Raw genomic sequence first — 12,494 nt, 5'->3', positions numbered from 1 at the left:
GGTAAGTAGGCGGCAGATAACATGTGAAACAAATCCTAAAGCTCCTTCTTCTGGCTAAAAAGAAGAATGCTGAATATTAAAATGCAGTTTTTCATTTTTACCTGACAAAAATATTTTAATATTATTTTGCCTGGCCCTTAATAAAGAAAACAGGTACAAAATGAACTATACATTACCTTCTAAGCCAAAACGTTTTCAAAGTTTTGAATAAAGTGGTGAGGGGTTAGGACTTTTATTTTATTGCAGTCTGTTCATTTGTTTTTTTTATTTGAGGATGAATTTCTCCACGTTGCCTGTAGCTAGGTGAGGTCAGTGAGGCCTTTTTTTTCCCCGCCAAACTTTACTGTGTAAATACAGTTAACTCCCCATTTTTCTGGCTTTCAAGCAGCCGGCACTCAAGCAACCAGCAACTAAAATTGTGAACATAACATGTCCTTGATTTCTTTATTTTTTTCCTGCTAGTGGCTTGATACACATTTAAAAAGTGTTGGTTGCTTGGTGCACACTAAAAAAAATTTTAATTAGCAACTAAATTAATTAGTTGCTAAGGAAATAGTTTGTTTACATTCTGCTGCAGGCCGGAGTCTAGATTCCGCAGTCTGCAGCAGAATATAAAAAATGGGGAGCAATAGCCAATGAGCAGGCTAGCTATTGTGCCCGCCCACTGAGCAGAGGAGTGGATAAGAGAACTTTCTCTCTCATCTATGCTCCTCTGCTCATAGGGCGGGGTTTCAGTAGCCAGCCTGCTATTGCCTATTTCAAATTGCAATAGCCAAAAGCATGCTGGCTTTTGTACCCACCCACCAAGCAGAGGAGGGACCTGTGGAGAGCCCAGGACCATGGCAAGCAGTGTCAGGATAGAGCGGAGAGCAGGCCGGGCAATGTCCATTCCCCAATCTCCTCTGCGCTCACTGAAGCATGCAGGACTGTGCTCTCAATGCTTCCTACTTCAGTTGTCAGAAGCCGTCTGAAGTGCCAGGTAAACAGAAGATCAATCACATTCCTCTCCTTGATGGTCTATATTGGAGGACAGCAAAGACATCAGAGGTCTAACAGACCCCAGATGTCTCCATAAATAGAACTTGTTACCTCCACATGCTGTCACTTAGGGGCCCTTTGTGATGGCAATAGTTAAGTGAAAAAAAATAAAATAAAGTAAAAAAATAATAAAATAAGTATAAAAAAGAATTAAAACCAACCCTGCTGCCCTTGCCATGTTTTTCTAATGAACATGTGTGCGGAAGCCATGCATTTTGTTTTAAACAGGGAAGGGGGAGAGGTTGAGTGGTGACCGTTCTGTCTGGATCGCGATTCCCTTTACATTCCTTTAAGTATATCTAAAGCCAAAACATTTTTAGAGTTTTGAGTAAAGTGGTGATGGGTTTTGCTCTTGTATTTTATTGCTGTCTGTGCCCCTGCTAAGGGGATTTACTCTCTCTGTATATGTCCTGCTGACGATTGTCCCAAGCTCTGAAAGTGAACGAAACTTGAAATTTTGAGTTGCAACCAGAAATCTTGCAATGGGTACATTCATTCTGGTGACAACGAAGAGGGAATTTTCCTCACTTTGGGGTGTTTGTCATCCTCGTTCTACTTGTGTCTACAGGATCAAAAGTGAAGGGAATGCTCACCAATGGGATACGGATGGCCATAAAGGAATTATATGGGATTTTTACCATTTTCTATTCTGTTTAAAATGGGGAAAAAAGTTTTTAGATTATACTTTATCTTCCCCTTTTTACACTTCCCTAAAGATTCACATTTTCACTTCAATATCACAGCTATTGTATGTCAGGCCTTTATAAGCTGTTAGGGCTCATTCACACAGGCACAGAGCTCGGGACAGCATGCAGAAGGCCCTTGTTGATGCCTCTAAAAGCCATAAATGTTTTGTGCAGCTGGAACCAACAGCCCGTTAAAAATCCATGACAGTCTGCGCTGGAAGATCCGTACTGCCGCTTCATGTGTCAGCACGTCATTTCATCTTTAACAGGCTTGCTGGCTGCGGCTGCATGGAACACCTGTGATTCCTGGGCACATAAGCAAGGGCCTGCTTGTACAGGGCTCTGTGCCATGGTCAATAAGGTAAAACAAGAAGGATGCGAACTGTCTTACAGATGAAGGCAGTTCAAGGGCTAATCACCGGCTGGGACAAACCACAATGTCAGATTTTTAAAGAAAAATCATATTTATTTCTAATCAAAAACATACATAGAACATTGCTGGACACACGGCTGACCGTTTACTGTGAAATAATTAAAAACGATGTCTAGTCAAACTGACTTTGATCGGTGGTGGGATGGATAAATGTGCCCTTGATTGGCTGTACATGTATCTCTTATATTTATAAAGTCTGTTGGTTATTTGGGGTTTTGATACTTGAATGTATCTATCTATTTCTATTTATCCCAGCCGGTGATTAACCCTTGAACTGCCTTCATCTGTAAGACAGTTCGCATCCTTCTTGTTTTACCGTAAGTCTCGGTTACAGGCAGGGTTGACGAACCTCCCAAATGGCCTATTTATAAGAGCTTGATATCTCCAGGAGTGAAACAAACCCAGTATTGCCATGGTCAATAAGCCCTTAAAACCCGATTGATCCCGCGTATAAGTGTGACAATAGCTTCTGTGTGCACGATAAGTGAGCAGTTGCATTATAGTAAACTAAAAGGGGAACTACTGAGAGAGTAAAATGTACTCTTCCCAATAGATTGAGCTAGAGCGTGTCACATGCTGACAATATAGCTCGAGAACTGAACAATCACAAACCGCTGATTTGCTCAGCTCACGGCTTCTCCCTGCAGGGATTCCTCTCTCCCCTCTCTTTGTTCCTCCAGGTGAGGGGGCGGGCACAGCAGGCTCTGGCTCTAGAAAGGCAGAGTCCGCTGTCAATCAGGCAGCGGGGTAGAGCCTGACAATTTTGCTGTCGGCATGTAGAGGGATTTATGCCCGCTAGATGCTGATTATGGGTCACAGGCGGACATTAGGAAATGTCCTCCTGTGACCCAAAAGAGAACTGAATCCAAAAAAGGTTTGGCTATAGTTCTTTTTAAAGAGGGGCGTATTTGTAGTAGGTGACAACACAATATTGTTTCTCCTTATGCCATACCTTGCCTCTTTTCAGGACAATATTTTGCCCTGTTTATGGACATCTTGTACAATAGCTTCCTTGTGCACTATAACGGTCAGTGAGCCATGTCTTACTGTTCACATAGATGGTACAGCAGCTTACATCTATAGTGAAAAGTCTGTCCCCCGCCATCCTGCTGCAGAGCTGGATGGTTGCGTTCTGTGCATAAGCATCATCACTCTAATGCAGTCTGACATCCGTCAGCGCTCACGGTTCCATCACGGTGGAGGACTTTATTTTTGCATTACAGGGGGTATGTCAGATCTCAGCAGAGAGCCCACTGCTGCCTGAGCACAGGAGTCCGGGTCTGCAGTATGACGGCAGGGAACAGACTTTTTACTATGGCTGTGGTCTGCTTTACCACCTAAATCAACAATGACTTACCATTATAGTGCACAAGGAGGCTATTGTATAAGGGTTCAATAAAAAGGCCAAAATATAGGAGATCAAATATTGTGTTTTCACCGAGCTCCAAATATGTGCCCCTCTCTAGTTTCCCATACTGCACCCGCACTTTACCAGACCTGCCCTTTGATTCCGGCACCTATTTACATGCACGGATTGTCTTTTTGCTTTGCTTGTTTGGTGATTGATGTGTTTTCTCAAACTCACAGCAATTAACATGTCACTGGCTGACACGCAGATTATAGCGTGATATTTCTGGTCTTTATCATATCTTGCGGCAGATGATGCATAATTTGTCGAGGCAATTAAAGTGGAGGATGATTGAGATGAAATGAAGCGGTCCAGTAAATATTGTGCAGAGCGATTGTAATCGGCTTTAGTCGGCATTGCCCAGAATGAACCAGCAGGGGGCTCTGTTGCCTGCCGAGTGAATTTTTCTGAAAAGCAGTTCTCTTCTTGATCCATATGAGGCTGCAGACTAACGCGGGCCAGTATGCAAGCCGCATGTTTGCCGTTCAACCCAGCTTTGCATTGCTTTAGATGCTACGGGGGGACTGTGCACAGGTTCTGGTTGTTGTGAGCAATTTCTGGTATTGCCAGGTAATGAGGTAAAAAGGAAAAGATTATGATGGGCCTGGTCATTGTTTATACTTATTTGATTCTAGCTGAGATTTTCCAGCTTCTTTGCAGTCATATATGATCCATAAATGTGCCAACAGAACATGTGACTCTATGGGCAATGGCACACTGGTGATCGTGTCGCTGCAGGGGTATGGACATTTAAAAAAAAAACTACTTGTCCATGGACTAAAGCGGGGGACCTAATCTACTTGTCATGATACAAAAAATCATTTTAAACAAAACCATATTGATTCGTGCGAAGAAGCACGCCTCTCCTCATTGGCCAGTGCGGTCAAGTGAACATGCTGACCAACGAGTGCTTGCAATTTGCGAGAGAAATTGTAATTATTTTAAAATTTTATTTTTAGGTTTGTTTTTGTTTTTTATACTGTTGGGGCTTTGGGGAAATATCAGGGGAATAAACAGGAGGAGGGAGGTTTATGGGAGCTCTGCTCACTGCTGGGCACCTGCTGCAGGGGTCTGTGTCCCCTCCGATCCCCGCTGGGACCAGCAAGGATAGGAGGGGACACAGAGCCGATGAAACACTGGCTCCCAGCGCGGCGGAGAGAAGTACACCAACGAATCAATTAATGAGAATTATTGACGACTATTCTCATTATCGATTAATCGATTCGTTGTTTACAGCCCTAATAATTTATTCGTTTAGCCCGCAGGTTGAATGAAGAAAATCTAACCATGTATACCCAGCTTTAGTCCAGGAAGAAGATGGTGACCCTAGATCAGGGGTAGCCAAACTCCGGCCCTCCAGCTGTGGTGGAACTACAAATCCCATGAGGCATTGCAAGATACTCACAGCCACAGACATGACTCCCGGACAGAGATGCATCATGGGATTTGTAGTTTCACCACAGCTGGAGGGCCGGAGTTTGGTTACCCCTGGTCTAGATGATAGCCAAACAAAGATGGCATCATCCTTCTGTAGAGAAAAGCATTGTCAGGGGGAGCACTGGGATCTCTGTTCCTAGACTGTTACACTGACATATTACGTAATGTGCATGAATATCCGAGGCAAGGTCTGCTCTAACCTGGATATATACTGTATAATAATATAATAAAACTGACTCCAAACCATGATAGTTTCCTTTTAAAACTGCGTGATTAAAAGAAGGTTTATGGCAAATACAGAAGTTCTCATGAGAAAAAAGAAGTTGAATAATGTCTGTGCAATATGCGGAGCTGTTATTCTTTCATTTAGCATTGCTGAATTCTAATAACAAATAATGAACTGTTCCCTCGTACGCTGCTGCAGCGGGCTGACCTTGGGTAATGGTCTTCACTTCAGCTTAGTGCTGTTGCTTTTCTTTCCTAGGTGGGCACGCTAAAGTTCTGCGGACCTACGCAGTTTGCCACCGGCCAGTGGGCCGGCATTGAGATGGATGAATCTGAAGGGAAGAACGACGGGAGTGTGGGTGGAGTAGAGTATTTTAAGTGCCAGCCAAAACACGGTAAGAGCTTTATGTAGTGCTTCTTAAAGCGTACATGTCTTATATACAGATTACTGATGCAGCACTTCTTCCTCCTCCACTATCTGACAAGACACAGACTGTCACCTGATATACAGCTTACTAATCTAGCATTACTTCCTCCTCCACTATCTGACAAAGCGCACACTAATGCCTTTCATACAGCTCACTGATTCAGCACTACTTACTCCTCCACTATCTAACAAAACACATGCACAGCCACCTTATATACAGCTTACTGATCCAGCTGTACTTCCTCCTTCATTATCTGAATAGGCACCCACTGTTACCTTATATACAGCTCACAGGTCTAGCACTTCTTCCTCCTTCACTGTCTGAAACACGCACGCTGTTTTCTTATATACAGATTATTGATCCAGCACTGCTTCCTCCACCACTATCAAACAAGACACATACTGTCACCTTATACACAGATTACTGATCCAGCACTGCTTCCTCCTCCACTATCTGATAAGACACACACTGTCACTTTATACACAGATTACCGATCCATACACTGCTTCTTCCTTCACTGTCTGATAAGACACACACTGTCACCCTATACACATATTACTGATCCAGCACTACTTCCTCCTCCACTATTAAACAAGACACACACTGTCACCTTATACAACAATTACTGATCCAGCACTACTTCCTCCTCCACTATGTGGCAAGGTGCACATACTTGTACATTATGTTGGGACATGCGGATTCAGTTCCACTTTAATTATTTGTGGTAATTGTATAAACTTCATGTTTCTAATTTGTGTTCATAAGTGGATCCTCTATAAGTGCCTTGTACTGTCCTCAGGTATATTTGCACCGCTGTCTAAGATCAGACGGGCGAATGAAACAATGAGAACTTTTATCAGAAGTTCATCTGTAAAAACGCATGCGTCTCCCAAATCTCCCACAAAGATCGACCTGAGCCGTGTAACCTCTAAAATCAACACAGGTAAGTCTGATCTGAGAATCATTACAGTATTGTGCGTCTTAAAGCTGAACTCCGGGGAAGAAGAAAGAAAAGATTGATTGTGCTTTCTGTACGCCTCACAGCTTGTGACAGGGATACTTTTCTTCAGTCTGCTTAGTTGTACTGGCTTCTCTCCTGTGCCGACGTTTCTTACTCTGCTTTCCCTGCATACTGTGAATTTCTCACATTGTGCATTAGAAGCCTCTGCCGGTCAGATAGAGGCCGCCTCATTTTCCTGGCTGTAGGACATCCAGAACTATTTAGCACGATCTGCCTGCATTGCATAGAGAAGCACAAAGGGTCAGGGATGTCATCAATGGTATGTAATGTAGATGAAAAGATTTTGTTACATCCTTGGTTTGGGATGTTATTATGGGGGAGGGGGGTAAGGGAAATGGGAAAAGCAAAATATAAGTAGAATAAAACATAAGCTTTAAAAAATACTTCTGTTAAGACTATAGGCATCCCCCAGTTAAGACTATGGGCACATATTCTTAACAAGCAGCAAAGGAGCTTTTAAAACAAGTCCCTGCTGAGCTCTCTAGCTGTTTGTACTGTGAAGTAATTAGTTCTTAAAGATGCTAAAGGTCACAACAAAGACACTGAAGTCTGAGAAACATTTTCCGTGTGCTTACATTAGAGGGCCGGCAGGCTGCCAAGATCTGCCGCGTGTTTACATTAGAGGGCCGGCAGGCTGCCAAGATCTGCCGTGTGTTTACATTAGAGGGCCGGCAGGCTGCCAAGATCTGCCGTGTGTTTACATTAGAGGGCCGGCAGGCTGCCAAGAACTACCGTGTGCTTACATTAGAGGGCCGGTAGGCTGCCAAGATCTGCCGTGTGTTTACATAAAAGGGCCGGCAGGCTGCCAAGATCTGTCGGGTGTTTACATTAGAGGGCCGGCAGGCTGTCAACATTTGCCATGTGTTTACCTTAGAGGACCGGCAGGCTGTCTTGGTTCTCTTGCAATACAAAGTAATAGAAAGCTGAGATTTCAGTGCCTTTGTTGTGAATTTTTCCACATTGCCTACAACTACAGAGGTAAATGAAGACTTGTTTAAACTAAAAAAGAGTTTATACCACGTGCTTTGAGTGTGTAAATACGTAAAGTGGACCTTTAACCATATCTTTAAAATAACAACAAACACACCTTTAGGCCCGGGGCACACCTAGGCGATTTTATCGCCCGATTTGAGACGCGCAAAACACATATTCGCATTGAAGTCAATGGAGGCTGTTCACACCTTTGTGGTTTGTCGCGCTACCGAAATCGGCTGTCGCGCGAAAAGGTGCAGAAGCTATTTTCAGGCGGTTGTCGCAGTTTACAATGAACAGTCGCGCGATCGAAAACAGCTCCGCATCTGAATCACCTAGGTGGGAACCTAGCCTAAGAAATGTTTAGTAATGACAATCTACAGACACATACTTCTAGATAATTGCCGGCTTTGTATTCTTTGCATTCCTTATTTCTCTTTTCTTCCCCAGTATTCTGACAGTGGCCATGTTTACTAAGTGCAGATTACTAGCTTGCCTCTTACTTCCTGGATTTGTGGCACATGTGACTAGGACATGTGACCATGCACATCATCTCAGGGGAGGAAAATGCCTTTCCCTGATATCATGAGATTACAGATGAGATTCCCCAGCAATGCTCTGCTGATAAGACAATCCCAGCGTGCATTGCTTTGATAAACTGAAGTCTTTTTGCCCTTTCAAATCAGGAAGTGAATGTTCTGCAAGTGTAAGTATTCCAGAATCACAGCATTTTTGGAAGTTAAAATAAAAACCTTCTGTTTTTATTACATACTTTTTTTTTTCTAGATCTCGTGAAATCATCATTTGGGTCTTTATGCTTCTCAGATTACTGATCTAGCACCGCTTCCTCCTCCACTATCTAACAAGACACACACTGTCACCTTATACACAGATCCAGCACTGCTTCCTCCACCACTATGTGACAAGCTGCACATACTTGTACAGTGAAATCAGAGTAAGCCATTTCAGTTCAGGAGCAGAGCCCGTACCACTGCAAGACTAAAGGGAAGTTTGGAGTTCAGATATAAGACTGAAGAGAAGGCCGGAGATCAGATATAAGACTGAAGGGAAGGCCGGAGATCAGATATAAGACTGAAGGGAAGGCCGGAGTTCAGATATAAGACTGAAGGGAAGGCCGGAGTTCAGATATAAGACTGAAGGGAAGGCTGGAGGTCATACATAAGGCTGAAGGGAAGGCCGGAGTTCAGATATAAGACTGAAAGGAAGGCAGGAGTTCAGATATAAGACTGAAGGGAAGGCCGGAGATCAGATATAAGACTGAAGGGAAGTTCGGAGTTCAGATATAAGACTGAAGGGAAGTTCGGAGTTCAGATATAAGACTGAAGGGAAGGCTGGAGGTCATACATAAGACTGAAGGGAAGGCTGGAGGTCATACATAAGACTGAAGGGAAGGCCGGAGGTCAGATATAAGACTGAAGGGACGCCGGAGATCAGATATAAGACTGAAGGGAAGGCCGGAGGTCAGATATAAGACTGAAGGGAAGGCCGGAGTTCAATTATAAGACTGAAGGGAAGGCCGGAGATCATATATAAGACTGTAGGGAAGGCCGGAGATCAGATAGAAGACTGTAGGGAAGGCCGGGGGATCAGATATAAGACTGAAGGGAAGGCCGGAGTTCAGCTTTAATGCCGCAGATTCTGTTAATCATTTTTAATGTCAGGGTCTCACTAGAGATACATTTTATGTCTTGTTTTATATTTTGTTTCCCGTCGTAATTAATTTGATTTTCTATATTTATTCCTGTTATGATGTAGTTTGTCATTGTTAGGGTTTCATGGCTGAAGCATGACATATATATGGATAATTTTCTAGATATAGGTAATTATTACCCTTGAGTCGCTTGTGAAGCCTCATATTTATCTTGTTAATTGTTACCTGCCATGGCACATCTCCGGGTTTTGTACTTATTATGCCCCGTGGAATATTCAGCTTTCCTCATTAATGTTGCCTGCCAGGCACTGGACCCCACGAGCGGCGCCCGTAGCGTGCACGGCGTTACCCTTGTCAAATGCAATTATTACTATTTATTTATATTTTCAATGTTTATATAGCGCTGACATAATGCAAAGTGTAATACAAAGAGCGGCTGAGATCAGCTGCTACCCCAGAGGCTCTCTAAAGTTCAAGTCTCTGGTTTTGTAGCACATTTTAGGGGCTTCTGATGGATTTCAGGCTCGTGTAGACGGCATCATGTTGACATCAGGTTGAGACGCTTCTGAGATCTTTCAGACTTCATTGACAGGTGCCTTTGTCCTGCTTCAACAGCATTTTGCATTCCCATAGACTTGTATATGAATGTAAAGCCTGCCAACCCCGGGACTTGACTCTGGTTTGGTCAAAAGTCATAAATCTGACACTGAGGGGAATTTATTCAAACCGGAGCACACAAAATTTGGAGCAACTGTGCATGGCAACCAATCGGCATCCACCTTTCATTTTCAAAGCTTAAAGGAGAACTATGAGGTGAGTGCTTTTCACTCACCTCATAGTTCTAGCCGACCTGTGACAATGAGACTGTCACAGGTCGGCTCAGTAGATCGGGAGGTGAGCGAACACATACCGGCGTTCGGTCACCTCTCGATCCTGTCACGGCTCTCTGCCGTGACAGGGGAGGGGCTGGATTCCCCCTCCCCGCTCCGATCTGCCAGCGCTGACTGGCGGAACGGACGGGGGAGGGGGCGGGTACAGCTGGCTCTGCCTCTAGATAGGCTGAGCCAGCTGTCAGTCACGCATCTGGGTGGATCATTGCATAATTGTCGGGATCCGCTTCAGCTGCGGCGTCTCAGTATACAGCGAGCAGCAGCTTGCGGTATACTGAGCCTAGGGTGACGGGAGGACGCTAGTTTGTGTCCTCCCGTTACCCTAAGGAGAACTATGGGGAAAAGCCCTGACCCCGTAGTTCTCCTTTAACTGAACAATCTGAAGAAAGAAGCTGATTGGTTGCCCTGGGCAACTGCTCCAGATTTTGTCTGCTCCAGTTTTGATAAATTTCCCAAGTATGTTTTTGGATTGGAGGGCAATCCATAGAAATACAGGGGTGCAGCATGCAAACACCACGCCGTAAGTGTGCCCCATGCCTCTGGACATTTATTTTTTAAGAAAAAAAAGGTACTTATAAATTGCAATATTATTTTGTTTTCAAATGCAACTATTCTAAGGCCTCATTCACACACAACACAATCAAAATTGTACGCATATTTGTAAATGTGTATAGAGGTGTATATGTGCGTATGTTTGCGCGTATATGTGTGAACTCTGCAATAGAATGCATAATTTTTAATAGAAACTTTATTGCACTGTACGCGTGTATGTACGTATATGTAAAATGCACAGAAATTCCGAGCCTGGACGCTTCTCAGTTCCGTTTTTTTTTTGCACATCTTTACGCAGTGCAAAAATAAGGCTCCATGCACAGCTATGGAGCCATTAATTTGCATATGCTACATATGGGGGGAAAACGCTGTGCGCATCTTTGCGCAGCGGATTATATGACAGTGTGATTGAGGCCTTAAAGTGGACCTTTACCCCCTTTCACTGAAAATCACATCAGCATTCAGCTCTGCAGGCTGATATGAAATCATCTTACATTCATTAGTTAAATAAACATTTTTCTTTTACTTACAATTACTGTTTTTCAACTTCCCGGTCCTCATAGGCGTTAGTGATGTAATCTGTGCCCAAGCGTTGCATCCCGGGAAGGTTACATCAGCAGAGCATTGCTGGGAAATCTCGTCTGTAATCTCATGAAATCTCAGTGAAAGACATTTTCCTCCCCCTGAGATGATGAGCATGGTCACATGTCCTAGTCACATGCATTGGAGTTCCAGGAAGTAAAGGGAGAGCTAATAACCTGCCCTTAGTAAAAATGGCCACTGTAAGAATGGGGAAGAAAAGAGAAATCAGGTATGCAAGAAATACAAATCCTGCATATATCTAGAAGTATCTGTTTGTAGATTGTCATTACTAAACATTTCCAAAGGTGACTTTGTTGTCATTTGAAAGATAAGAGTGAGGTTACTCTTTAAGTACCTTAACTTGGTATCCGCCCTTTGCAATCTTTTGGATCATTTGGCCTCTAAATATTTGTACAACATTTTATTTTAGTCATTTTATCTCATTTGTCTTGGTAATAGGTCTGCCTGGATCCAGAAAAAGTGCAACATCGCAGTCTTTTCAGAGTACTGATGAGTCTTCTAAATCTGCATCTGCAAAGAAAGGTATCAACTTCCCGGGACATCCAACAAAGGGCAGCAAAGATAGATCCGCAAATACATAAGAACTGAGGGGGTTGAAAATTGGGGAGCAGGGAGGAATGGAAGGGGGGTGGGGCGGGTTGGGGTTGTTCATCTTAAAATGTTAACTGCCAAAAAAAAGATGAAAGTGTTAATCACAAGTTAATTATCTTTGCTCTGCTGACCCACTGACAGTATTTCTCTCACTTCCCTCATGCCTCTGGGGTCGTCTCATTATAATTGGCAAGACTTGTTTTGATTAGCAAAATGAAGGCCTTTCATATTAATCCCTGCGACATGCCGGACGTATTTTATGTACGGCCATTCAGTCTGATTAAGATGCCAGTTGTATACATGAACCAGATACATCCCTGTCTGTCCTGGAAACATTTGTTGCCTTTTCAGCTAATGTTAGCATGGAAGAAGGTGGTGCACATCCTTATCAGATAGATGTCCATTTTTTGGTTGGGAGACTCTTGCCTTTGTTAGATGGGCCAGTTATGAGACATGGGAATAGCTGGGCCTGAGATCTCATAGAAACTGATTTAAGCTTTTCGAAATATAAGAGCCGGTATTTTGGCGACCCCCCCCC

At 43.5% G+C, this 12,494-nt stretch overlaps 1 protein-coding gene across 2 annotated transcripts in view; it reads left to right on the top strand.

Annotated features, from left to right (window-relative positions):
* CLIP4 (CAP-Gly domain containing linker protein family member 4) overlaps window positions 1–12,494 on the top strand; it is a 68,421-nt gene that overhangs the window by 28,957 nt on the left and 26,970 nt on the right. For both annotated transcript variants that reach the window (XM_018568164.1, XM_018568173.1), the window contains 3 exons: window positions 5,487–5,622; window positions 6,455–6,598; window positions 11,804–11,887. In XM_018568164.1, coding sequence (XP_018423666.1) covers window positions 5,487–5,622; window positions 6,455–6,598; window positions 11,804–11,887 — 364 coding nt within the window. The remainder of the gene's footprint in view (window positions 1–5,486; window positions 5,623–6,454; window positions 6,599–11,803; window positions 11,888–12,494) is intronic.

The sequence above is a fragment of the Nanorana parkeri genome, unplaced genomic scaffold (assembly GCF_000935625.1).
Source record: "Nanorana parkeri isolate BGI_ZX_2015 unplaced genomic scaffold, ASM93562v1 scaffold31, whole genome shotgun sequence".
NCBI lineage: Eukaryota > Metazoa > Chordata > Amphibia > Anura > Dicroglossidae > Nanorana > Nanorana parkeri.
Note: the sequence above shows the minus strand (reverse complement) of the source record. Positions and strands in the feature narration are given on the sequence as shown.